Below are 24,590 nucleotides of genomic sequence, written 5' to 3'. Positions count from 1 at the left end.
TGACCCCATGATGTGTTGGTGATCTATCATACCCGAATGACCCCTTTATGGCCACCCCTTAAATGCCCACCAACGATATCGATATCAAGATACGAGGTATACAATTAGCTATGATAACACGACAGCATGAGTTAATTCGCGATGTGTTTTCAGTCAAGGCAAAAGAACAGGTATTTGTTTCTATGGGGCCATAGCTAAAACTTGAACTTTGAATGGATAACTAGCCTTCTCTCTAACCAGCGACCTTTTAACCCTCCAACCAAGAGTAACTCTTTAGCTCAGAGATGACCTCAGGAAGATCTCTATATACACCCAAAAGTGACAAGATGCAAGTGTTTAGACGGCTTTCTCTGCTGCCAAATGACCCCAAAATAGCATGTAAGTCCTGCCTCTCAAAACTAATGTCGGAAGATATCTTCCCCCAAAACTATTCCCGAAACCAATGCCCTCTGTCCGGCAACTGGGCGTCGATACCATCATAGAGTTCTCTCGGTGCACAGTAACCCGTTGGCAACGCCTCCAGCAACGGTCTATGACTTATCGTCTGAATATACCCTTTTCAAGGCATGCTTCGACAGGCCAATGGCCCCATCTGACCCCACGTCGAAGTCGGCCGGGTTGATGAGGCCTGATCTCCCTGCGATTCAGAACACTTCGTTGTGGATGAAACTCATGTATCGACCTGCAACTTCCGTCGATAATGAGCCCATTTCCGGGCTGACTTGAGACGCTGGTTTCATCTTTTTGGAAACGGGGTCATAGAGTTCGTCTGGCATCTTGCGCTTCAGAGATGGATAGGGGACCGTGAGAACTGAACTGGACTCATTACGTTCTCGTAGTTGGGATTCAAATTGGCGAATCTTGTCTTCAAGATTCAACACAGCCTCTTCATGAGAGACCGAAGATGACCCCCCAAGATCGGCATTGCCATCTGATATATCTGCTGACCCAGGCTTTGGGGTCATGACACCGCGAATTGAGCTTGGTGAAGAAGGCTCAATGGAGGCGCCTGAGTTGGTGGTTGACCCCTCTTGTGGCTCATAAGTCAGTGGCGAGGCCTTGGTACTCTCCTAAGCCGCTTTCTAAACGGCGTCTGGAAACTGATGACTGGCCATCTTGAACGCGGAAGAGGGGAGCGGAGTAGACCCAGGAGACTCAGCATCGTCCTCAGATGCGCCGACAGGAGTACCCAAGGGAGTGGCCCCAGCGATAGGCTGATCACAATGGGGTCTTCCTGAGGAGTCTTTGAGCTCAGCCGACTGGGAGGAAGGGCATTGCGCGGCACCTGGCGCCTCGGTCAGATTGGGGTCTTCCATGATGAAACTGGAGACTACAATGGCACCAAAGAAGGCGACGAGATGAAGTTGGCCCCAATATGGAGGTCGAGATGGCCTCTTCTTGAAGGGGTTCTTGTTGCGAGATTGGCCGTGCTGTGTGAGCTTGACGTCAAGGACTGGCGGGTACCCGCTGAACCGACAGCGACCAAAGGATCGCTTTTGGGAGGCGACGGCTATTGAGACCAAGTATCGCTACTGGAATGTTTGATTAGAGAAAGGAAACGGACGATGGTAAGAAAAAACATACAACGGAGGTGACCACGATGTCGGAGGAGCTTATCTGCGACAGCGAGAGCGACAGTAAGGTGGCTTGGGATCTAAGAACAAATTGTCAGAGATAGAGAACATCATCTTCAGAAGAGAAACGACATACCTAAGCCAAAGGAGGCCAAAAGACTCTAGCTGAAGTGGATTGCAAGATCAGCTTTCCTTACACGCGAAGCTGCGTTTGGAAGCTACAGCAACCGAGAAAGAGGACACAATAACCGGGAATCCAATGATAAATAATCAGTAAATGAAGCATAGAGTATTCATAGCAAACTGACTTACCTTGAAGCGTCTTATGATCTGAGTTGTGAGGCTGGGATTCAACACCGGCGAAGCTTGAGTGTGCAAATGAAGGGATGCGAGAGAAGGAAATCAGAGGAGAAGAGGAAGCAATGAAAAAAAAAAAAAAAAAAAAAAAAAAAAAAAAAAAAAAAAAAAAAAAAAAATATGAAAAACAAGGAACGAAGCTGGGAAGGTAAAGGAAGTAACTAGAAAGCAACTAGGAAGCAAGGGAAGCAAAAGGAGGCAAGAAGATGCAAGAAGATCGTATGAATTGTGGAGATTTTTGTTTCTTAGATCCTCATCAGTGAATGAGCTTGTCACGTCATATAATGAATTTGACAGTGATTCGCTGCCAATATGAGGCTGGAGCTACTATTGGATACCTTGCCTAGTCTCACAGATTGTCAGAGGGGAAAGAGAAATGGTTCAGGGGGGAATGTTCTGGTGCCTAGGTAGCAAGGACACTGCTTTAGCATTGATTACCAGAACTATCTGGAGTATCGTTTCATGTTTTGAGGTCTTTAAAATGAATATATTAAAGAAATAAGTAACTAAAGTCGGAATGGGAACTTTGATATCCTTGTACGGAGGTTGGACTCATAATGTTCTCCAATATACCCCTGAACCAGCATCACAAGGTGCTCAAGTCCGGCACTTCACTCAAGTAGATCCAGGGCATTCTTTGTATGATATAAATAAGTTGGCCCCAAGTCACCAGGTTCAGTTCTTTCATTTCGGAAGCTATTATTCGCATCAAGGTCGAATAGTCCTGGCCACTAGGTTCGCTGACACTGCAAAGAACCAGGAGCCAGAGACGAACAACCTGCAGGTCTACACTACAGTTCCATGGGGTATCAGCTTCTGTGTCATTTGATATTGTTCTGAGGAGTGTCGTGATACGTGCTTGAGCAGTCCCGGGATAAGAGCGGCACCTTCGCTTCACCTGTATAATCCAGATGATAGCCCCAAGCCTGAGCGACTCCAAGATTATTTCGTAAGGTGTATCAGGCTTCGGAGGCTCCAATTGTTGTTGGTTCAATAAGTTATGCGCAATTGGGTTCAAAAGGAGACCCATTTGCTCTTCGTCGCTCCAGATGGCATCGCCCTTGGTCACCTGCTCGGTCTGGAGGAATGTTGCAAGTGCATTCAAATCTCCCATACATGCAAGAACCGCCAGAAAGCGCTCATTACACAATATATCGCCGTTAAGGACGCCGAAAAGCGGACCTGGGAGCATGTTCAGGCCTGGGCGAACGAATGCGTCTAGGTTCATGGGTAGTGGAAATAAGGGTTTCGTGTTGTGCAGAAGTGCTGCCGTGATATCGACCCTGACGGACCATTGAGTCGCTGAATATAACTGATAACGTAGCAGAAAGGTTTCGCACATACCATGATATCATGAGAAGTAGGTCCTGATTATTCTCTACGGTAGAAATGCCGCCCCTGACCTCAATCACCATCCAGATACCGCTGATGTGAACCATCGCTTGGTCAAAATCTAGGTTGGAAAACTACCACGATTTCAGTTATCCGACCAAGAAGAATCTATATATGATGCGAAGCTTACATTGTAGCAGATTAGTGCCAGAACAGCGCTAATAACGCTGTCTGATGTTGCCCAACTCGTATCAGAGCTTGTAAGTCTGGACTCGATACACTGGATTGTCATAAGTGAGCGCTCCAGCGCTATGGACTTGAGTTCTAGTGATGATCGAAGGTATAATGGGATAAGAACATCTGGTGAACTAAAGATTTGCTGGTAGTGCTTCAGGAAGGCAGACTTTCTGAAGGCGAAGGGGGACCAGAATGTATTTGCCGAATAAGCTGTATCCTCAGATTCAGTACGTACGAAACACCTAACTAGATTATCATAGGACTTGAGTTCACTTACTGCCGCTCATCGCATTCTTCCCTGTGGCCATGATAAGAGTAAATCCGTATGCCGAGAACGAATCTTCTCCCCATTCCCTCTCGAAGACAGCCAGTGCGTACAATGTAGGCGTGCCTATTGTGGCCTGGCACTCCTCGGGTGTTTTTGAATGGCCATATTGTCTTCTCTTTGGACTTTCTTGTTTGCCGGTGTGCTTTTGTGCCTGCCATGTCAAGGTGACGAACTGGCGGTCCTTTGATGGCTTTCGTCGGGCCTTGCCAATATCAAGCATAACATGGCGACGGACCTCGGAATCAATTGAATTATGCTGATTTCTACGTGGAGGAAAATTGTTTTCATTGGTATTAATGAAGAGGAGACGTTTCTCCTCTGGAGGCTTATCCATCCCTGCCATCGTGACACCAACTAAACATGTGCTAGAACGAGACAAAGGTTTGGGGCAAAGCATTGAGGAAACATGAAAACAGTACTTTTATTTGATTTATTGTCTAGAGTCAGATTCTGAGGTCATCAATCCCAAACGAGGCCCACCACAAGTTGAGTGTCTTAGTCTTAGACGTGTGATTTCAAAGGCTCCGCGGAAGCAGAGAGGATTGATAATCATACCAGATTCCAACTTCTAAGCACCAGGGCGCAAACTCTAGCTCCTTACCATTATTGAAATACCATTTACCATTCCTGGCACATCTCTTAGAATTTCGATTATAGCTTTTGCCCTTTTTGATTTACCATTCCCCTTCTTTGGCAAGTGGCCAGCGGTCATTGTGTTCAAGGAGAAGGCTGTGACACAGCAGATCCTTATCCTTCTAAGCCTCTTTGGTGATACCATGAACCGTTTGGGGTACAAAGCAGTCATGAAGTTGATGGTTTCTTAATCTACGGGCAGAGAACGATGAATAATGACCTCGACTTTCGAACGCGAAAGATTTAAGGCATGGGAGAACAGGATGTGTATAAATATGAACCAAGAGCCGTCCGCAAAGTAGAAGCATCAAGAATTCAGAATCGAAAGCATTAACATTTGACCTCTAATCATCATCAAATCTTTGCACAGCTTCAGACCCTAGACCACTATGTCAGCCGAGAATATGATCACTCTCTACTGCGAAGGCACTCCCAACCCACTCAAGATCTCTATTGCACTTGAGGAGCTGGGCTTGAAGTACAATGTACGAACCCTAGTCCCAAAATAGTTGTGTCTACTTCTCACGTAGTCCATGTATATAGGCTCGTGCAATTAAACTATTCGAACACGAACAGAAAGAGGAGTGGTTTCTTGACATCAACCCAAACGGTCGTATCCCAGCCATTGTTGACACAGACGAGCATGGCAACGAACTCAAGATCTGGGAAAGTGGTGCTATCTTGCAGTATCTTGTGGAACGGTATGACAAGGACCACAAGATCTCGTATCCCCGTGGTACCAAAGAGTACTGGCAGATGACGAGCTGGGTAAATCCCATACCTACAAGTTACTGTTGAAGATATATCTAATCGAAGCCCCCATAGCTCTTTTGGCAAGTCAGTGGTCTCGGCCCAATGCAAGGTCAGGCAAACCACTTTGAGAGTACGTTACCAGTATTGAGCCGAGATAAAAGGGGTAACTGAACTGATAGAATAAAGTGTCTGCTTTTGGTGATTATCCATATGCCCTGAAACGATACGTCAACGAAACGCGCCGCCTTTACCGAACGATGGACAAGGCTCTTGCAGAAAATCCATCCGGATATCTTGTTGGCGATCATCTCAGCATCGCCGACATCGCCATTTGGCCATGGACTACCGCATACAGTAAGCATTTCACTCAGGGATTGTATACATAAAGGCAACTAATTTCCACCTGCAGAGTACAGTGGCCTCTCCCAGATTGACGAGTTTCCTCATGTCAAGAACTGGATGTACAAGCTCCTCGAGCGTCCTGGGTTTGAGAAAGGCCGCAATGTGCCGGGTCCTCATATTTACCTTCAGCTCAATGAGTTGCCGGACGAAGAGCTGAAGAAGCTGGGGAGGGAGAGATCGGTTTGGGTTCAGGAGGCTATGAAGCGTGATGCTGAATGATGACTGAGCCTTGTTGGGAGGGTTGAATAGATGAAATTATACTTCAACATACTCGGTTCTGGGGTACATTTGGCGGAGACAATTTGTTACAGTTGCTACTGAACAATATGAGAAACTGGTGTTAGATGTAGTATTAAGGGCTGTACGATTCTTCGTTTGCCAACCCGGTTTGTCTATTATATCTCAAATCCTCGCTAGTACTTTTCCATATCCTTTCTAAATTGCATTTACTAAATCGATTTCTTACTCCTCCTTCTTTCGCTGAAACGGCTTCTTGATCAGATCAACCAACTTGCCCAACCCTCCAAAGATCGTTCCAAAGCCAAAGCTCCATCCCCGAACACGGACTGTGTAAATAAAGAAGTAAACGAGCATCCAGTTGGACACACAGAATGCTAGGAAGATACCAAAATCTGCAGTATGTTAATACATTGTGTCGATACGGCTTGGTTGGATCAGCATACCTCTCCACTTGTCACTCGCATCAATATTGAGCGACGCTAGGTAATCGTTACCAGAAGACATTGGGCAGAACTCGCAAGCACTCGTGGCGTTGGGGTTGAGGAGATATCCTCCAGCGGAGTCTGCAAATGCTCCTGCATATTCTTGACATGTTTGTCCCGGGGGAGCGTCAAACTTGGCAGTCTCTTCGGACGAACATTCCACTGGAGTGCCATCAAGAGTCGCTGCCAGGATGCCTCCAATCCAGTATGTAGAGGGGTTCGCGTAGTACATCCAGAACCTCCAGAAGACAGGAAGTGAGGCATATGGGCGAACAACACCGTTGAACAAACCGAACATGACAAAGAAGAAGGGCAAGACCTAATGCTGTTAGTACGACAAGATATATTATCGAGGGCAGACCTTACATTGGAGATGACGGTAAAGCTGGGGGCAAACGCGCAGATCCATTGTCCCCAGCTTGTCATGAAAAGGAAGATGAGAAGAGTCATCAGGAACGTGTAGCCTGAAACAGAGCTCTCGGTTGGAAGTCCAGTGGGCCAGTACCACAACACAAAGTACAACACTGCTGACACTACAGCCGCTGGGATATCAGAAACAATGTTGGCAGTACAGAAAGCAAACCATCCGTAGATACGAGAAGGATATTCTCGGGCTTGCCAAAGCGCCATGTTGGTAAAGAACTTGGGGACGACGCCATTGACGATGGTGGGAGGAACTGTCACGATCAAGAAGCAAGTGAACATGCGGTTCTGCATGTCTTGCATCGTGTAGCCAAGTTTCCAGAAGGTGAAGCCATTGAAGATGCCAAAGATGACCGCAATGAAAAACTTTCCATAGATGTAAGAGGGGTCGCGCCAGTGTTGTCGGAACATACGCTTGGTCAACTCGGCCGTCTGAAGCCAAGTCGGTGCAGCAAATTCAGAGTGCTCCTTGTTTGAAGAAACTACTCCCTCGGTTGCGGAACTTCGAACTCGTTTAAGACCATCAATTTCTTCAAGCACTTTTTGAGCTTCCTCGCTTTCAACCCATTCCTGATTCCAATCAACTTTGGTGCCGTCAGGCCGCCTGTGCGGTCGTGCAGCAGTCTCAAGAATGAATTCGGCGACGTTCTTGTTAGGGGGGCAGACAGCACCGCGGTCCGAGAAGTACTTGACGACGTCTTCTCCATTCTCGCCCATGGGGCCAAAGTAAAATGTGTTACCTCCAGGGTTCAGAGCAAGGACCATATCAAACTGCTGAATAAGAACAGAGCTTGGCTGGTGAATGGTGCAGATGATCGCCTGGCCAGCGCGGCTCAGCTTTCGGAGGAAACGAACAATCGAGTAAGCAGACTGCGAGTCAAGGCCAGATGTGGGCTCATCCAGGAAGAGAAGAAGAGAAGGCTTGGCCGCCAATTCCACGCCGATGGTTAGACGCTTGCGCTGTTCCACTCCGAGACACATGATAACGGCATCTTGGAGGTCATTGAGCTCCAGCAGGTCGATGATCTTGTCCACGTACGCAAGCTTGTCAGCACGGCTGACAGACTTGTCCTGCCGCAGAATGGCAGAGAACTCAATAGCCTCTCTAACAGTCTGAGTTGTATCGTGCAGGTCACCCTGAAGGCAGAATCCAGTGTTTCTCTGGAAGTCCGCGCCAAGAGACCGTCCATCGACAAGCATCTCACCTGTAACGACGCCGATGCTTGTACGCTGCGAAAGAATGTTGAGGAGTGTGGTTTTTCCAGCACCTGAAGCTCCCATAAGGGCGACCATGACACCAGGCTTAGCATATCCGCTGACCTTGTTCAGAAGTTTCTTCTCGCCACCAAGATATGGAACTGTATACTCGATGTCACGCCATGTGAAGATAGACTCGCTATCGGTAATTTGTTCCAAGGCTTCGTCTTCACTTCCTGGGTTGGGGTCAGCGACAACGCCGGAAGAGGTGCTGGCACCATTTCCAACAACTTTCTCGTCATCGACAGGGGCTTCGGCTTTGCGTGCTTGTTCCTTAGCCTTCCGGCTCTTCTTGAAGATTAAGGCACCACCACCACCTTGTGTGAAGCTGACCATCTCTGTTGCCAATACCGTGACGAGGATATAGAGAACAGCAAAAGCAATGACAACGCCAAAGTTTCGCCATAGGTTTGATCGGCTATAGTTGTAGGTAGCTTGTAGATAATCGCTTCCTGAGACTGACTGCGCATTGACTGTAGCTCCGCTAATCGCACAACCCTGATATCCAGACTGAACTCCGGGTCCCTGCGGAACTAGCTGGGAGGGAGCACATTCCATAATTCTATCGGACAGCTCGTTGGTCAAGACAGCCTCGAAACTGTAGCTGATGGGATTGATCCAGTACAGCCAGCCGAACCAGATATAGTCCTTCAACAACTGCGTCTTGGGGATGACGTATCCGGTGTAAATAATGAGCAGGTTGAGCGAGATTCCTGAAAATCGTACGGCTGTGTCAATCTCTGGGGACAAGCTAGCAAACATGCGATACAGGGCTGTGACCATGATGGTTGTGGTATACACAAAGAGCATGTAGATCCAGAACTTTGACACATCCACATCAAGCCCAGTCATGAAGTACATGATGAGACCAAAGATGCACACCTGGACAGCGATAACAGGGAAGTCGAGCAGAACGCGAGCAAGGGAAACAGCGGAGGGACGATAGAAAGCATAGTCGTGGTGTCGAGCAACAACGGCACGCCCAGACACAGCCTTCATAAGCTCAGAGAGTTGAAGCCAGCCCAAGAAGAGAATCGAGAAGAAGATGGTACCGCCACGACTGAAAGCACTTGCCGTGTCCTCGGTCTGTCCATAGAAGAGAGATCCAACAATGAAACCGTTGGAGATGATGATGAAGAGCTTTGTCCAGAGTGTTGTGGTATCGCCGAACAGGAGCCAGGCTTCTCGCTTAGTGCAAGCAAGCACCTGTCGGGGGAACGAGATGGTGTAAGGTGACTTGTCGGAGACGTGCTTTGACTTCGACTCCTGGACGGCCCCTTGAAACCTCTTCGCGTCTTGGTAGTCAGACCGGTGAAGAGACTCCTTGTATGCAGCAACATCTGCCAGGAGCTCTTGGTAGTGTGGTGAGTTCCTGAAAGCCGACTCAAGCTCTTCTGGTGTTCGGGGAGCGCGGTGTTCAAATCCGGGTCGGAAGCGTCGTTCAGTCGGATCGGTGACGGCAGTCAAGAAGTCTGCTGTCGTCTGTCGTTCGGGACATTCGAATCCAAGGTCAATGAAATACTGCTTTGCCTTGTTGGCAGGTCCGGAGAAGATCTGTCGGCCTTGATCGATGACCAGAACCTTATCCATCAACTCGTAAATACCCTCTCCGGCCTGGTACAAGGTTACGAGAGTGGTTCGGTTGCTAATATCTGTCATAATACGCAGAGATCGTGCGTAGTCAAGGGCGGTCGATGCGTCCAGTCCTCGAGTAGAGTTATCCCATGCCATCACGGTAGACTTGGAAGCCAGTGTCTCTGCAATTGAAACTCGCTTTCGCTCACCACCGGAGACACCTCTGGTAAAGTCATCACCAACCACAGTATCTCTTGTGTGGCTGATACCGAACATCTTCATGAGAGCATCCACAATAACCGGAATATCGGCCTTCTCCTTGATCTTGGTCTTGTTGGTAAGCGCAAAAGCGAGAGTCTTCCACACGCTCAGAGTAGCAAAGTGAACATCGTCTTCGCCGTTGTAGTTGACCTCGCCTCGGTAGTGCTTCTTCTGCTCAGCAGCAGAAATACCACTGTACGAAACTTCTCCTTCGACGGCAGCATATGATTCGCGGTTGTTGCTGATAGCTTTGAGGAAGGTACTGCACCCAGCGCCAGGCCGTCCCAGGACGAGCATCATCTCGCCATCACGAACACATCCGGTGAAGTCGTTAATGAGTGTTCGGGTTGGGGGCTTTCCAATTCGGAGAGAAGGAAAATATCTGGTGAGGACATTGTAGAGATCGGGGCCGAATGTACCAAGGATAGCATCAGGTACAGTTCGAACAAAAGTTGTTGTGCTTCCGACGCCTTTGACGGTGAGGTTCTCATACACAACGCCAACTCTCTTCAAAGATCCCTCCTCCTCGGAGCGCTTTTCGAAATGGCCTTCTCGCATAAAGCGGCCGAGTTCGAAACCCTCACTCTCTTCAGGACCAGCTTCCACATCGGTCTTGGAACCATCATCGTCGTCATGGTCATGTTCATGTTTCTCTGACCGAACTCGAGCAGCAGTACTCGTCCGTCTACTCTGAGCCCTGCTTGCATGCGTGTCTGCTGTCCTTGTCTTGTGTAGGCTCATCAAGTTGTGACGTAGAGACTCGAATTCTTGCATGGCCTCTTGAGCAGTGACATCTTCCTGTCCACGCTCACCCCATTTTCCTTCTTGGACGACACCTGATTCGGAGGAGCTGCTGCTTGTAGGATTATGTTGTCCACCTTCGACAGTTTGTTGAGAAATGGGTTGTTGCTGCTGTTGCCGCATAGAAGATTGTGTGCGGCGAAGAGCATCGCCGTCTACCGTGTTTCCCAACATGTTGACGGCGATTGTACGAGATTAAGAGAAGAAAGAAAAACTGTGTATGTTGTAGTTATTAGGGAAAAGAATATGACGATCAGCTGGTGAGCGGCACCGCTTTGATATTTGTATGCAGTTATTATCTCTGTAGGTCTGCCCTATCAAGTGTTTGGCTATGAAAGGGGAAAGACCGGTGAAGATAAGCTTCACAACGGAGAGCTGCAGGACAGGCAGGAGCTTTAGTAGCACGCAATGATGACTTCTCAACGTCTCAACCCTGAGAATAATTGTATTTATAATGACCCCTAGTTATGCACATTTTTTTCTCTCCGTAGTGACGTAAAGGTGCCTCCGGTACGCTAAGGGAGATGGAAGGGATTTAGACGAAGAGTATCCAAAATGACCTGCTCAGTTGTTAACCATAATAGGCAATGGTGTCAGCCATTCTTTTCTGTCACTTCTCCGGAGCTCAGTTAGCGTGTGGATGCGCTGCAGACTGCTGAGAATGGACTTTAGCTCTTGTGTCCGAATCTTTGTGCCTAACGTTATGGAGTTTGTGGAGTTGCTGACTCGGGATCTGAGATAAGGCCCCGCAGATTTTACTTTAACAGATTCATGCCAAGTCGCAGATCCCTTCTCCCGGCCGGACATTGCAGCGTAATCCATCGGATTTTAGCGCCACAAACTCTGCATTCCGTCTTTTGCTGCTGCAGCATACGCCTAAACGCCGGGTACCTGAACCGGTGAACACGTATAAGAGTCGTCTCGGGGCTTGCCGGATACTTCAGTAATACAAGAAAGTGGAACTGTTTACGCCGTAAGAGTCACAGTAATTTACTCTATTGTGAACTGTTTCTGAAATGAGAACATTGATGGATGTTTTGTATTGGTAATCACAGCGAGCAAACGGCTTGCCAAGGCCATTGTGGAACGCTGATTAACGCTACCAATGCAATGCACATAAGCACAGAGCCTCCTCCCCCAACGTTATCAGTTAATAATGTGAGGGCGCTGGGGGGTCAATATAGGGTCAACGTAGGCGTCCTCCACCGGAGCTGCTAGAGCTTTCCAATATCCATATTTATCCTCCACGGTGCTGCCTCTGATTACAAAGTCAACTTTGAATCGGACCCTTTTCACATGCCAAAGATACCTCGTCCGTTAGTATTGGGTTGAGTCGGCCGAATGATCGCTGCAACAGCAGACATGGGCACATTAGTCAAGCTTGGGAGGCAGCGTTGCTCCCCAAACGTTAAATACTTACAGGCGATGATTGCCCAAAAGCTATGATCACGACGGGTTCTCATGGCAATCTTAGGATAAACTGTACGATTCTCCCATCTTGGCCATAACTTTATGATTGGTGGAGTCAATAAGGTGGAAATTCTCACGAACGTACAAGTTCGTTAGCGAGGGTGCACTCGTTGCCGATATAACCACCGAAAGTGACGTTGGCGACATCCTTATATCAGGTTCCGAACGGTACGGAGACTACGAAACTATTGAGTTGGTTCACCTTACTTTTCAAAGTAGAGAATTACCCTCGAGGTCTGTACTAAGACCACTTCTTGGAAAAGTCCTCTGTTTCCCATCTGGCAACTTAGTCTCAATATCAAGCTGAAAGCTGAAGGAGTTACTTTGGCAATTTCAGGATGATCTTGTTGAAGAAGTTTAGGCAATCCTTAGAATGAGTTAGGATTTCTTTATAGGAAATATCTCCCGCTCGTATTGAATCATTGCCGAAGTATTCCTGTAGCAACCTGTTCCAATAGCTGTTGTGTGTCCGTCTTGTTAGACTGAGAAATAGTCGGGTCTGAGCAAACATAGGGGTTTCTCTGACGCTCTGACATGCCGCAAAGGCCAAATGGGAAAATAGCTGAAACATGTGGTTCTCAGATCTTGTAATGCTTCTTTTCGCTCTTTCTCTTGCAAATATTGACAAGTAAATACTACCTAGTGTAAGAGAATTCCCAGAGGGTCTTGGTGCGTCAAAAGCGCATCAAGGTTTCGTTCTATCCGGGTTATGAGTCAACTCCCTTGATATTTTGAAGTATTACTTCTTGGATACTTCTATTTCTCTTTAAATATTCGCACTAGGTGGAAAGCCGAGAGGGGGATTAAGGAGGCTCAGTGCCTACGTACTAAGTATTACTGTCGCAGATGTCTTATAACATGAAGTAACGTGTTAAGAGCAGAGTAAATGGAGACACTAGAAGCTACAGACCGCAGATTATTTATACATCTCGGCATTCAATATCTACCTCATTAAACTTTGATGTAATGCTGCCAGGACTGTGTCGCTCCTATCTCTGTGACTCATTGCAACTGTCTTGCAATCATCTCAGGGTTGCACGGAACTGCCAACAATTCTATACAGAACACCCTCTACTTCACAGCTTTCATGTTGATAGTTTGTTAACGAGAGTTGCTCTGGAACAGACAGGGATCGTTGTTTTACAAAAGGATGGCCGTCTGGGTTTTTTGTTGCCCGGACCCCGTGACACACAAGCGATCATCTAGATAGTGGCATTCGAGCAAATATACCTGTTCATTATTTAATTATTTACGCTTCCAGATATGACTATTCTTAGTATCTCTCCAGGACTTTGATGAGACATGGCATAGAGAAATAATGGACCGGTTCCTTGACCCCAGAAAGGTAGTAAGTACCAAGGTCAACAGCTCTCTTTGATCATGAGGCTTCGCCAAAAGATGAACAAACAAATCAATAAAAGGAAATACTCCTGTACTGCTCTCAAACTCGAAAAATGCAAAAAAAGGAAATTTAGCAATTGCACGTTTCGATCGTGCGACCTCCGGGTTATGAGCCCGGCTGCGGCTGTTAGTAAGGATTTTCATATGCAGATAATGGTGGACATACCGCGCTTCCACTGCGCCAAATTGCTTTCTTTGGTGGCAACCATACTGCAAATTTCAATTTATATACCTCACCTTCGAGGTCTGGCTTACTTGACAGCACACATCGTATATGTCAAGAGATTGAGACTAGTAGATTTAATAATAGCACATGACATTAAAAACTCCAAGCTAATACTAAGATTTCGTTACGATATAACACCATGTTTGCCCTCCGTTATGGCAATACATAGAATCGATGTCTTCCGGTGTCTTTCGTACATCCAGTCTCACAAGAACATGCATATATGAAATATCATGATCGAGCACGAACGATTGGAATGAATAGTAAGAATGAAATTTATGCTGTAATCATCGCCCCTATCCTTCTTGATTCATGCTTTCATTTCGCATGCCATTCCATCCATTCATCATCATGACTGGGCAAAACCCGCCTCTCAGCTTAGACACTCATGTAATGCACCCTTGCGTGTGCTCTTTTCCACGGCTTTGTGCTCGTCAGTTGAGCAGCAGCACCAATGCTTTTTGACTGCGAATGTGCGATGCTTGAGCGCTGCTGTTCCCAAGCGGCAGGCAGGCTTATATGCTAGATACTCTGTGTCTCTGCCTCATCATCGGCGACACTCATTGCCTTATTGCTTACATGCTCTCGAGACAACATGATCTCCTTCTCTTTCGGCACCTTTCACTTAAGGAATAGGTCCCCAACGCCGTTCCTCAATGTCCTCGTTCTATCTACATGGTCAAGGCCGAGGTAGTCGTCTTCCCCTTGTATGAAACTTGATAGCACATCATCTAAAAACATGTTGTTAGTTACTCAATAAGTCAAATGCAAAAAATGGCACTGACCGTCATTGAGATATTGGGGTTTTGAGTAATTGGCTCGTCGCACAACAGCGATCTTGATCTTCTCAAAGCTCTTGCCTTTGATTCCGGTTCGCTTCTCCAATCGCTTCTTGGTGTCTGCAAAGCTCTCGCCCTGTCGCTATGTTAATACATTGAATGCGTCTTAGTATCAAAGGCACTCACCTCGATGACCAGGAACTTGAACGGCACGCCATGAACGCGGCTAACGTCGTTGTGGAAGTGGAAGACATGAATGAAATGGGTATCATCGGCATTGAGCTCCTCTTGAGGAACTCGTTCCGCATAGATCTTCGCAAACTCGTTCAAGTTAATAACGGGGTGTTCGCGTAGAGGCTCACGGTAGAAGCGGTTGGAGCTAGTTTCGTAGATGCGGATTCTTCCACCGTCCATCTCGCTTGGTATTTGCGCCTTTCTTATCAAAACCTCGACTAAATCGTCAATAGTTCCTGTTTTGGGGACGAGTAGGTCGTATGTATCCTGCATACAAGGTTAGTCGCATTGTCGAAAGATGATGAGACTCAAAAATACCTCTTTGGTGATGCCTTCGCTCAGCAAATTGACCTTGATGCTCTTCTTGGTGTCGAGTTCTGTTAAACTCATCTCAAGGACTTCAAAGTAAAAGGCATCGTCTCTCTGAGTGGAGTTGAGGGCAGTTGAACCCATAGGGCTGAGAATCTGTCGCAGTGTTGGGTTTGCTCCGCGTCTAACCGGTGTCTTGGGGTTTTGCGTGGAGGCATTTACTGTCCAAAACCGAATATGTGTCGGTTTCACGTCCAAATACGCTCCAACACGCTCTGAAAGCGTGTCATAAGTTATCTTAGTGTTAAGCACGAGATCAAATGGGGGATACTGCGCCTGATCACATCGAGCGGGATGCGGGTGGAACTTAACCGTTCGCCTATTCTCAAGGAAATCGTAGTATTCACGCGCATCCTCGAAATGGTCAGATGTGTTACTTCTGAAAACATGTCAGTAAATGAATGGCCCGCACTATATTACTGTAACAACATACGTTTCTTGCGAGGTCTTTTCACCAGCGCGCTTTTCGACGCCAGCCTTGGTTCGCTGGAAGCAGATAATGTCTCCGTCTTGCAATTCGGCAACCTTCAGCGACTGCTTGGGCTTGAGAGGTTCAATCATAGTAGGCTTAATCTCCTATTTTGAGTTAGTTACCTTCGGTCGTTCAAGGTGAGTGGTTTTCTTACTTCCCAAAGCAGAAGCTTCTCCTCAGCAGGTAGCTTCTCGCCCCATCCCATTTTCTTCAGGATCATTGGCAGCAGTTCTTCAACTTTCTTGTCCTTGGAAATGTAGACATGGCCGACACCCCGCAGCGTCTGGGCGTCGATATCGAAGTGCTTAAGAAGAAGTAAGATGGTGTCATTCTTGACGATAACACCATTGGGCTGACTCTGGTAAGATGGCCAGATTGGCTCTCCATCAGCATTGACTTCCTCGGCAACCTCAGCCCACACACGTAAACTAGCATCTCTGTGGGCAGCGGAACGGGAGAAAGTCTCGTCGACTGTAGGCCGCAAATCCATAATGGGTTGGTCAGGGCGAACTGTCTTATTCTGTCGATTGACCATGAGCCAAAGTCGTACCCTTCGTGGATCTTCGCCCATATCCGATGCAACTTGCGCAACAAACTCCTCCATGGTCATCGCGCGACGCACGCGATAGAACTTTGGCGCAGCGGGATCCTCAGGCTTTGCATCAAACTGACACAAATCTGTGCCGCCATATTGTTGAAACGAGTAATCAGTGATCACCTTGGCCCACATGTATAGATGCGCCTCTCGCTGTTCTTTCTTGCGGGCCTCCCGCTGAACAGTCTCTTCCTCAAATTTTTGCCCTATGGTGGTTAGCAAGGTGACAAAGGAAGAACGCCAAAAGACTTACTAAGATGAAGCGGAATATGATCCTTGGTAACCGGACACAGGATATCATCTATACGAGATTGGCGGATATACACCAACATGTATGCGCTGTTTTGGCGCATAATGGGAGCTTTCTTTTGCACAGGCGCACGCGGGTAACCATTGGATGTTTGATACTCTCCACCAAAATTCTCTTCCAACACTTCGCGCATCGTCGCCTTGGTGACCTTATCATCGTCGTACTTATAGAACCATCCGTCCTTTTCAGGCTTCAAAAAGGCATAGTAATGTCCTGCGTTCAGATCACCACTGTGGACTAGAACGCTGTGAAGCTGATACGTCCATGGAACAGATTTGTCGGCATCCTCAGATAGGTACGGCGCAGCGTCAAAAAACTCGGGGAACTCGTATCGATCATTGATCTTCATCATGGTGTCGCGCTGGATATCGTACTCGAAGCGCTTCAGCTGTAGATGGAGTACGTCAGGAAAGCTGTTGAAAATGACACCTTTGTTCGCATCCTGGAGCTTGTACTGATCACCAGCAAAGTATTGATTTTCTCCATCCATCTTTTCGACCTGAACGTAGTCCTCAAAGCTCTCGAGCAGATGCTTGTTACCACTGACATTCAACTGAATGTCCCAAAAGTCCTCGATTCGGCTGGATTCATAGTCGACGTTGATACATGAGATGTATGTCTTGATCTTGCCACTGAACATTTCTGGCAGGACATTCTCCGATGCAGTTCCCTTCATCTTGTCTTCCATCCTCTCCATGAGTTTGCGTGAAAACTCCTGCACATCCTGTTGCTCGAAGATATGTCGCGTGTCCCAGCCGAAAGATTTTGTGAGTTCCGTGGTTCCAACTGCCTGGTCTGACGTTTGTAGCTGGTAGAAAAGTCGTTGCAATGTATAAGCACTGTTGGTCATACTGGGGTCGGCCTCCGTAGGAATTTCGTAGATAGCCTATAGAAGTCAGCTAATAGTATACAAGAGAACAGCTGAGAGACACTACCTTTCTGAACTTGTTTGTAAAATAGAGTGATTGCATCAGGGAATTCAGATAGCAGGTGGCACCCTGGTTCTTGAGCCCAACATACCCCGTCTCCTTCTTGGAATCGTAGTTGGCGAAGTTGTGCCACAAAACACCCGTCTCATCCTCGACGAGGCGAAGATAGGCGGTGATGTTGGCAGTGTCATTTTCGCAGAGGGGTCGGCTGCTGCCCTCCCATGGTACATTAAACATTCGGCGGTGCTCGACAAATCGAGTAAAACCCCAATCGCCTTCTTCCTTAGTGAATCGATGGTGGGCAGTGTGATGGACATATAGGCTGGGGTCGTTCGGGTTCCATAGGACGAGCGCAAATTGAACACAGCAGCTCCAGTTATCGGGAACACTATCAGCGTCGAAGCCATGTTCAAGATAAATAGAGCATTGGTCGATGTTATTGCCGTGTGGGAAAAGCAGAATTCGCCTATAGTAGTGGAACGTCAGCATTAAGAGTAACGGCAGCGCCGGAATCAACTTAGCCGCACCATGGGAAGCCACCTGCTTGAAAAACAGGACCATGTTCCTTCTTATTCAAGCTTCGCCAGTTTTCGACAGTCCATGTGTATTCGTAGTCTCCGAGTATTTTCGGTTCATCGATGAGGGGTGGGAGACAGATCTCTCTCATGGCTTCATCTAGAGGCATGACAGTTAGCCCAGATAGCTCCAGGAACGGATGGTGGTCATGACAGAAAACATATGATGCCTAGGGTCTGCACCAAATGCAAGGAGTCAATGAGATAGTGAAAGGAGTACGCACGGTCGTTCGCCATGGGCAGATCTTGCAGCTGGTCGACTTCGCTTTGTTCGAGGTTATCGGGGTTAATGATGGCGACCTTCTCTGGCTCGTTGGCCACGCCGATGTAATCGTCCGTGTCCATGACCATGTCGTTAGGTGAGTTGATATCGTGAGTCTGCAGCAGATTGCGACGGTCAGCGTTGAGCCCCGAGCGAAAGCATAGGCGGCGATGAAACGAGGTCATGATGTCGGCATCGGGAGTGACTGGGGTTAGTGTGGGTGGTGAGGGGCAAGTGGTAGGCTATTGGAGGTGATGATGACTTCAGGGCACTAGGTAGAGAAGTCTGCGCAATACTTCATGTCAAGAAGATGTGGTAAGGTCGAGTCGAAGTTGCATAATATGTGATGATCGCAGAGCCAGAAGGATGACGCAGCTGTGTTGATGGGGCCGCACGAGTTGCTCTCCAGCGACCATGGGAGTCACGGCAAGCTGCATGGAACAAGATTGCACGGGAAGGGGCAGCAGCAGACAGGAACGTACCATTTTGAGGAAGCTGCGACCGAGGCGGAAGAATCGGTGACGTTAAGGCAGGCACCCGAGAGAGTAAACCTCACGATATAAAGACGGGCGTGGCAGTAGCAGAGCAACTCAATCAATGCAAGCGCTTCAGCCAAAGCTCGACGATGTCGAGTGGCGCAAAGGGCAGGGAATAAGAGACCAGGTGTTGCCGTGAGCAAAAGAGTATTCTCCAAAAAAAAAAAGAGAGGGCTCGGAACTGGAGCGCAACGCAAGGCAGTGAGTGAATGCGATGCAAGGCAAGCAAGGCAAGGCAATGCTAGGTATGCTATGCTATGACGATTGGGGAAGACGAGTTCTGCACTGTTAAAGAAAAAAGAGTAGAGCGGTCGGTTATGTCAGTAAAAGACGATGCCCACACCTCAGGTCCTAAGCCCCTAGACCTTTCAAATTCCAGGTCAAGTCAGGTCGCGTCTAAACAAAGAGAAGAGGCTGTAGTTTGGATAAAACTAAACTGGGAGAAAGGAGTGTGAGGTGAGTGAGTTTGGATCCAATGCCTTGCATCGATAGGCAGAGAGAGCCAGTAGTAATCAATCATTCAGCGGGAACAAGAGTTGTGCGAGACTTCAGGCTTGACGAGAGTGGTGAGGCGATAGCTAGCAAATGTTGTCACGCGACTTGTTATTTGCGGACAAATGCACTATAAATGCTGTATTACTTTAACAGACAGCAGCCACGCCAAGCGTCATCAGGTCACCCCGCCAATGACGTTGTCAGTTCTCTCATAGCCAAAGGCTAAGCTTGAGTCTTTGTCAGATAAATCATGCCTCGGTTTTGATGGCTTGCACCTTCATTCAGGATGCAGGCAAATAGAAGCGGTCTGACGCAAGCTGGGAAACATATTTGGTTTTGTTTCCCATGTCGTTTTTCAGCTTTGCACTAAGGAGCCGAGATACTTTGTCTGACATGCTCATAGATGTTATAAAGTTACCTATGCCATGCCTTAGCTTAGGTAGGTACTTCGAAGAACAGCTCGAATTGACAGAGTGTGCGTCAGTATGATTCCCCTGAAAAGGACAAACATCAATACTTGATGAAACACGATTCGTTCTTTTCTTTTACAGCATTTTTGGACAGACATTTAGACTATATGAAATACTCATGGGCCGTTACAGCTCATTGCCACAATGCAACAATCAGACGCCACAACTACCTAGGTAGATCCAGGAAGCTACCCTAGATTCATACAACAAAACATTGAATGACTGGTTGTCATGGACATGCTTCCTGTAAATAAATAGTCACACATCTAAAACAGCCCCATCTACAGCTTCACAGCTTGTGCTGGGCTTATCAGCCTCAGAACTCAGCCGTGACCGGGATAAACCCAAACGGAAACCTCTCCTCCTTCCTGCAACCCACCATTTTGGGCGGGCCGGTATCGCCAACAAGATGTGGGGTAAAACTCCAATCCCGTTCCTGGGCAGTAGGTATCGAGTCACTCGCCCAAAGCTTCCTTCCCACCGAGACGGCGTATGCAGATTGTCACCTTTCGCTCCTACCATCCATACTCTCCTCTTCCAAACGCAGAACATCGTCTGAAAGCACCCTATACTTATGCCAACCGATTGGGCTTAACGCATCAACCAATACAGACTTCGATTCATCCTCGCATGTGCCTGTGACGACATGCCATCCATCGCCCTGCGACAGAGCAGGCGATGTAAACTGACAGATCCGCGCCCTTACCTGGCGAATATTCCCCGTACCTCGTATACGAAGTTTCAGTTTCGCGCTGGTACAAACGCATCATGGCGTCCTGTTTCAATCCTTGACGAGTATGGCATTTTCTTTCGATATGATTTCTGGTTGCAAAAGCTAACTCATGATGCCTTCAGCTGGGTCGCGAAAGAAGCTCGACCTATCAGTCTCCGCCAACTTATGGTTTTTGGTCGCTCTCTTACAGAATCTCGTCTGATAAGCTCGGCTAACTATGTTCGCACCGAATTGCCTACACGGTAAGTCTTGGGAAGCTTCGCAGAGAATAAAGAGATCTGACATGTGATTAGAATTGCGCATCGGATCCGAGATATGCAACGTTTACCCTATGTCGTTACTATGAACCCACATATTAAGGAGGTTTACGACCTCTACTACCACGCCTTCGATACATTCCGCAAAGTGAAAGAGGTTAAAACATTGGAGGACAACGACAAGCTGTGCGAACTCATCAGCCATAACCTAAAGGGCCACTTGACTGTGATACCGAAGCTTGCTATGGGAATCCTAGAATGCGGTGGTCTCATGAGTCCTCAAGATCTGGATAACTTCATGAACACCATTCTTAGATCGGTAGGGTGCCCATCCTTACACGACTTTGGTGACTCACTGACATAGAACAGCGCATTTCTAGACGTGTCATCGCTGAGCAGCATCTTTCACTAACAGAAACCTACAACTCCCCTAACTTCTCTCCCGGAGCCAAACTTTCCGAATCCGACTTCATCGGCGAAGTGTTTATTAAGTGCTATGCTAAGGATGTTGTCGAGCGCTGTTCTAAAGCCATCACTATTCTTGCCCGCACAACGAATGGCCCTGACGTCCAGATTCCCGAAATCACAGTTGATGGCCATCTCGATGCCTCTTTTCCTTACATTCTAAGTCATCTCGAGTACATCATTGGCGAGCTCCTCCGCAACTCTGTCCAGGCCGTCATTGATCGACATCAGAGAGTCCATTCGGACCCTGACAGTGTGAAGCCGCCCCCTGTGGAGATAACCATCTGCGAGAACCAGCAACATGTTATCATCCGCATATGCGATCGTGGTGGTGGTATCCCTCGTGCTGAACTGCCACATCTCTGGTCTTTCAGCAAGGGTCCGCAAAGCCAAAGACGTCTCGAGAATCTTGCGCAGGTGCCGAAGATGGCAGCAACGATGCAGGAGCTTCACGTAGAGGAGGAATTGGGGCGTGCAGATTTGAAAGCACCGCCTTATCAAAGTTCATTATCGTCTCTCACCAGTCGGCCGCCCAACCTGCGTCTCGGCATGGGTTTACCTCTGAGCCGTGTCTATGCTGAGTATTGGGCTGGAAATCTTGACTTGCATAGCCTCGAGGGCTACGGAACGGATGTCTTCCTGCAGATTTCGCGACTTGGAAATAAAAACGAGCAACTGACAACACGAGCCAGCATGGACGCCTTATAGCACTGGGGGTCTGGGGTAATATCCTAGACGGAAAGACTGAGATTGACTTCAAACCTGTAGTGATTTCAATATTGTACTCAGAGGACACTGTATTTCTTTTTGGGTATGAATTTGGTCAGTTTGGCCTAGAGCATGGAGTTTGGTGGCTGTTTTCCCCGGTTCACATTTGGTTAATGGGACTCTTGCAACATTTCATGGAATATTGAATAGCAACCAGAGGTGTTATGCAATGGATTGAAACCTTCGAATCTCAAACTGGTATCATAAAATGTTGTGATTGAAATTACATCGAAACTAAAATGTGCCTAGCTGAGAGAAAGGGCTCTAGTAAAAGGTTGTAATAAAAAAAGGGCAAGACTATCAAGGCTTTCTCCATACGTCTTGTTCGCTTCAAAGGCGTCTCGTACTTGTGGGTATGAGTTGCCGGCATAGCAACCAAGAACAAACAAAATCATGGGGAGGGAATCATAACTCCTACACAACATGCCGCGGCCATGATAACAAGTCCCAGCAAGGGCAGCTCCCCCTTGACCTCCGTAGGGAAGAGCGAGCAGGTATATCCATGAACTCGTGGTCCCTCTCCTGTCTTCTTGTGGTATTCTTCAGACCTTTCATTTTTCAACTCCAAACCCCAAAACGGAGCTCCAGGTAAAAGAAACTTGAAGAAACGACTGTCCAACTGCAGCCATGCAAGTGTGCATAAAGGCCTGCTCGAAATCGTTTAGCGGCGGCCGTGGCTGCGGACGGCACTGCCCTGCATCTGCTCCAGCTCTTGCTCGAGCTGCTTGATCTGAGCATGGGTTTGCTCGAGATCCTTGTTGAGACGGTCGCGCTCGGAGATGAGCTTCTGCTCCCATTGACGGAAACGCTGCTCCTCGATCTTGACCTGCTCGGTGAAACGCTTTCGGAGAGCCTCCTCCTCTTCCTTGAACTTGGGGTTGTCGAGCTTTCGGGGACGAGCCTCGCCGAACTTGCGGGTCTCCATCTGTTGAGCGCGGTAAGCCTCGTAGTGCAACTCCTCGGTGGTGTGAATAAGGTCGAGCATGTGTGTTCGGATCAGGATAGAGCGGAGCTTCTTGAAATCGCAGTGGTCCTCATTCTCAACCTCGGCAACACCCCAAGAGTACTGTCGGCCCTTGACAATGCGGCCATCACCGGTCTTGACGTCCTTCTCGGAGCCGATAACAGCGAAAGGCATGGCGTTCATAAGGCTGCGGGCATGCTGAGCGGCAGCCTCATCGTCCTCCTCGATCGGGGGCTGGTAGATCTTGATGTTCTGGGCTTCAATGACAGAGACAATCTAGATAGAGTTAGAATTGGGGGTTGTGAACTCAATGCATGATTACTTACGCGCTGCTTGAACTTGGCCAAGTCGGCGGGGCTGAGGGTGTCGGCCTTGGCAATAACGGGGATAAGGTTGACACGCGAGCAGAGACGCTTCATGACCTCAATATCGAGAGGCTTGAGGGTGTGGCCGGTAGGGCGGATGAAGTAAAGGCAGGCATGGACACGGAGGTCGATCTTGTCCTGGCGGCGGGGCTGTTGCTCCTGAAGCATGTAAGACTCGTGCTGGTCGTCGAGGAACTCGATAATGGGCATCCAAGAATCGCGGTTGTTAACGTAATCGCCGAATCCGGGTGTGTCGATGACGGTCAGTCGGACTGAAAGGGGGTGTTAGCGAGGGTTGGGCAACAACGTGCTTCATTCAGAGCTATACCCTTGAAGAACTTCTCCTCGAGCTCGGCCTTGGTGATCTCGATCTCGACAGTCTTGTCAACCTGCTTCTGGTGACGGCGCTTGTGGTCGGCATAGTTCTTGATGGTGGTGGAGAAAAGAGTGTTGATGAAGGTAGTCTTGCCCAGACCAGACTCGCCAGCAACCTAGACATGATGCGGTGAGCAATAGTTCAGAAGATCTCGATGTGCCTTGCTATGTATGTATAGCAATGAAAAACGAGTGAGTTGATTGCTTAGAAGCATACCATAATAGTGAAACCGGCACCGCGCTTCGCGACAATTTTGTGTCGCTGGTTGGGCAGATTGGCAATACCAATCGGTGAAGCGTTCTCGGCAGTTGCAGAAGCCATCTTGAAGTTGTTGATTTGGGTACGGGAAGATAAAGGTTGAATTAGAAGAGGATCTGAAGCGTAAAACACGACTTTAAAACAAAGACAATGCAATGCAAGACAACAAGCGACTGCGATATCGCGATGAAGGTCGAACGAGTGCAAATGTTCAAGGTGGAGAGGGAGGTTTAGGGACAGCTCGTGCTTGCCTGAGTTCAGGGGAATTGGAACGAATTTCCTGCCCTTTCCCCCTAAAAGCAACTCCCAGGGACGCTTGCTTCTGATAGGCTAGCGTTGACACGGTACCGTGAGTGGACAGTGGACACGGGGCAGCAAGGGAAACTGCCAAACAAAACGGGTCTTGCTATGCAAGATCGAGTAAACAGCCTCTGCCCCTAGCCTGCATTGGTCCCTGGAGCTTTGGCCAGCCAAGGGGAGGAAAGAAAACTTAGGACATTTATCCTAAGTGACAAAAAGACTTGGGTAAAATTTAGTAAAATTTAGTATACATTTAGTGGGCTGTAGATTAGGTATTTTTGGCGCTTTGGTTTAACATCAGAAGTTTTCTTGCTTTGCCCCCAGGG

At 48.0% G+C, this 24,590-nt stretch overlaps 6 protein-coding genes and 1 non-coding gene across 12 annotated transcripts; 2 read left to right on the top strand and 5 right to left on the bottom strand.

Moving 5' to 3' along the window:
- Positions 1-644: 644 nt before the first annotated feature.
- FOIG_02787 (uncharacterized protein) lies at positions 645-4,171 on the bottom strand (the record flags this gene model as incomplete). The annotated part of the gene is made up of 8 exons (XM_031200194.1): positions 645-1,037; positions 1,089-1,529; positions 1,585-1,654; positions 1,711-1,739; positions 2,602-3,214; positions 3,276-3,397; positions 3,454-3,710; positions 3,778-4,171. 8 exons carry the CDS (start codon positions 4,169-4,171, stop codon positions 645-647), a joined length of 2,319 nt encoding a protein of 772 aa, XP_031069962.1.
- A 679-nt stretch (positions 4,172-4,850) lies between these two features.
- Positions 4,851-5,835, top strand: FOIG_02786 (glutathione S-transferase; the record flags this gene model as incomplete). The annotated part of the gene is made up of 5 exons (XM_031200193.1): positions 4,851-4,946; positions 5,005-5,229; positions 5,287-5,344; positions 5,401-5,568; positions 5,624-5,835. 5 exons carry the CDS (start codon positions 4,851-4,853, stop codon positions 5,833-5,835), a joined length of 759 nt encoding a protein of 252 aa, XP_031069961.1.
- A 115-nt stretch (positions 5,836-5,950) lies between these two features.
- FOIG_02785 (ATPase) lies at positions 5,951-10,884 on the bottom strand. The gene is made up of 3 exons (XM_031200192.1): positions 6,705-10,884; positions 6,300-6,657; positions 5,951-6,248 (listed from the first exon to the last, which is right to left on the bottom strand). Exons 1-3 carry the CDS (start codon positions 10,827-10,829, stop codon positions 6,079-6,081), a joined length of 4,653 nt encoding a protein of 1,550 aa, XP_031069960.1. The 5' UTR covers positions 10,830-10,884; the 3' UTR covers positions 5,951-6,078.
- Positions 10,885-13,597: 2,713 nt separating this feature from the next.
- On the bottom strand, positions 13,598-13,717 carry FOIG_02784. The gene has a single exon. It is a non-coding gene; the product is annotated as a tRNA-Gly (tRNA).
- A 96-nt stretch (positions 13,718-13,813) lies between these two features.
- On the bottom strand, positions 13,814-19,385 carry FOIG_02783 (ubiquitin thiolesterase). Of its 5 annotated transcripts, none has more exons than XM_031200187.1 (11): positions 18,240-19,385; positions 17,968-18,115; positions 17,447-17,906; positions 16,455-17,397; positions 15,761-16,407; positions 15,568-15,710; positions 15,084-15,513; positions 14,718-15,032; positions 14,538-14,667; positions 14,332-14,483; positions 13,814-14,274 (listed from the first exon to the last, which is right to left on the bottom strand). In XM_031200187.1, the coding sequence occupies exons 1-10, from the start codon at positions 18,460-18,462 to the stop codon at positions 14,374-14,376; spliced, it is 3,549 nt and encodes a 1,182-aa protein (XP_031069955.1). In that variant the 5' UTR covers positions 18,463-19,385; the 3' UTR covers positions 13,814-14,274; positions 14,332-14,373. The 5 variants fall into 5 exon arrangements, with proteins under 5 accessions (XP_031069955.1, XP_031069957.1, XP_031069959.1 ...); XM_031200189.1 differs by having other exon boundaries at positions 13,814-14,483; positions 18,240-18,393; positions 18,760-19,385; XM_031200190.1 differs by having other exon boundaries at positions 13,833-14,483; positions 15,084-15,510; positions 18,240-18,393; positions 18,760-19,280.
- Positions 19,386-20,229: 844 nt separating this feature from the next.
- On the top strand, positions 20,230-22,211 carry FOIG_02782 (serine/threonine protein kinase). Its single transcript, XM_031200186.1, has 4 exons — positions 20,230-20,573; positions 20,634-20,753; positions 20,805-21,087; positions 21,138-22,211. Exons 1-4 carry the CDS (start codon positions 20,425-20,427, stop codon positions 21,939-21,941), a joined length of 1,356 nt encoding a protein of 451 aa, XP_031069954.1. The 5' UTR covers positions 20,230-20,424; the 3' UTR covers positions 21,942-22,211.
- On the bottom strand, positions 21,066-24,300 carry FOIG_02781 (uncharacterized protein). 2 transcript variants are annotated; one of them, XM_031200184.1, is made up of 4 exons: positions 23,923-24,300; positions 23,659-23,821; positions 23,292-23,602; positions 21,066-23,241 (listed from the first exon to the last, which is right to left on the bottom strand). In XM_031200184.1, exons 1-4 carry the CDS (start codon positions 24,025-24,027, stop codon positions 22,663-22,665), a joined length of 1,158 nt encoding a protein of 385 aa, XP_031069952.1. In that variant the 5' UTR covers positions 24,028-24,300; the 3' UTR covers positions 21,066-22,662. The 2 variants fall into 2 exon arrangements, with proteins under 2 accessions (XP_031069952.1, XP_031069953.1); XM_031200185.1 differs by having other exon boundaries at positions 23,292-23,821.
- Between the last annotated feature and the right edge of the window lie 290 nt (positions 24,301-24,590).

The sequence above is a fragment of the Fusarium odoratissimum genome, assembly GCF_000260195.1.
Source record: "Fusarium odoratissimum NRRL 54006 unplaced genomic scaffold supercont1.3, whole genome shotgun sequence".
In the NCBI taxonomy this organism is placed as follows: domain Eukaryota; kingdom Fungi; phylum Ascomycota; class Sordariomycetes; order Hypocreales; family Nectriaceae; genus Fusarium; species Fusarium odoratissimum.
Note: the sequence above shows the minus strand (reverse complement) of the source record. Positions and strands in the feature narration are given on the sequence as shown.

Bases quoted from the DNA above. Each gene is read 5' to 3' on its own strand.
- FOIG_02785 (XM_031200192.1), bottom strand. From the start codon at position 10,829: ATGTTGGGAAACACGGTAGACGGCGATGCTCTTCGCCGCACACAATCT. The intron at 6,658-6,704 runs GTAAGGTCTGCC...TAACAGCATTAG, and splicing joins GCTTTACCGTCATCTCCAAT to GTCTTGCCCTTCTTCTTTGT. The intron at 6,249-6,299 runs GTATGCTGATCC...AACATACTGCAG, and splicing joins TGCGAGTGACAAGTGGAGAG to ATTTTGGTATCTTCCTAGCA.
- FOIG_02783 (XM_031200187.1), bottom strand. From the start codon at position 18,462: ATGACCTCGTTTCATCGCCGCCTATGCTTTCGCTCGGGGCTCAACGCT. The intron at 15,711-15,760 runs GTAAGAAAACCA...AACTCAAAATAG, and splicing joins AGAAGCTTCTGCTTTGGGAA to GAGATTAAGCCTACTATGAT. The intron at 14,668-14,717 runs GTGAGTGCCTTT...ACATAGCGACAG, and splicing joins TCAAGTTCCTGGTCATCGAG to GGCGAGAGCTTTGCAGACAC.
- FOIG_02782 (XM_031200186.1), top strand. From the start codon at position 20,425: ATGCCATCCATCGCCCTGCGACAGAGCAGGCGATGTAAACTGACAGAT. The intron at 20,754-20,804 runs GTAAGTCTTGGG...ACATGTGATTAG, and splicing joins CGCACCGAATTGCCTACACG to AATTGCGCATCGGATCCGAG. The intron at 21,088-21,137 runs GTAGGGTGCCCA...GACATAGAACAG, and splicing joins TGAACACCATTCTTAGATCG to CGCATTTCTAGACGTGTCAT.
- FOIG_02781 (XM_031200184.1), bottom strand. From the start codon at position 24,027: ATGGCTTCTGCAACTGCCGAGAACGCTTCACCGATTGGTATTGCCAAT. The intron at 23,822-23,922 runs GTATGCTTCTAA...CATCATGTCTAG, and splicing joins GTGCCGGTTTCACTATTATG to GTTGCTGGCGAGTCTGGTCT. The intron at 23,242-23,291 runs GTAAGTAATCAT...AACTCTATCTAG, and splicing joins TGGCCAAGTTCAAGCAGCGC to ATTGTCTCTGTCATTGAAGC.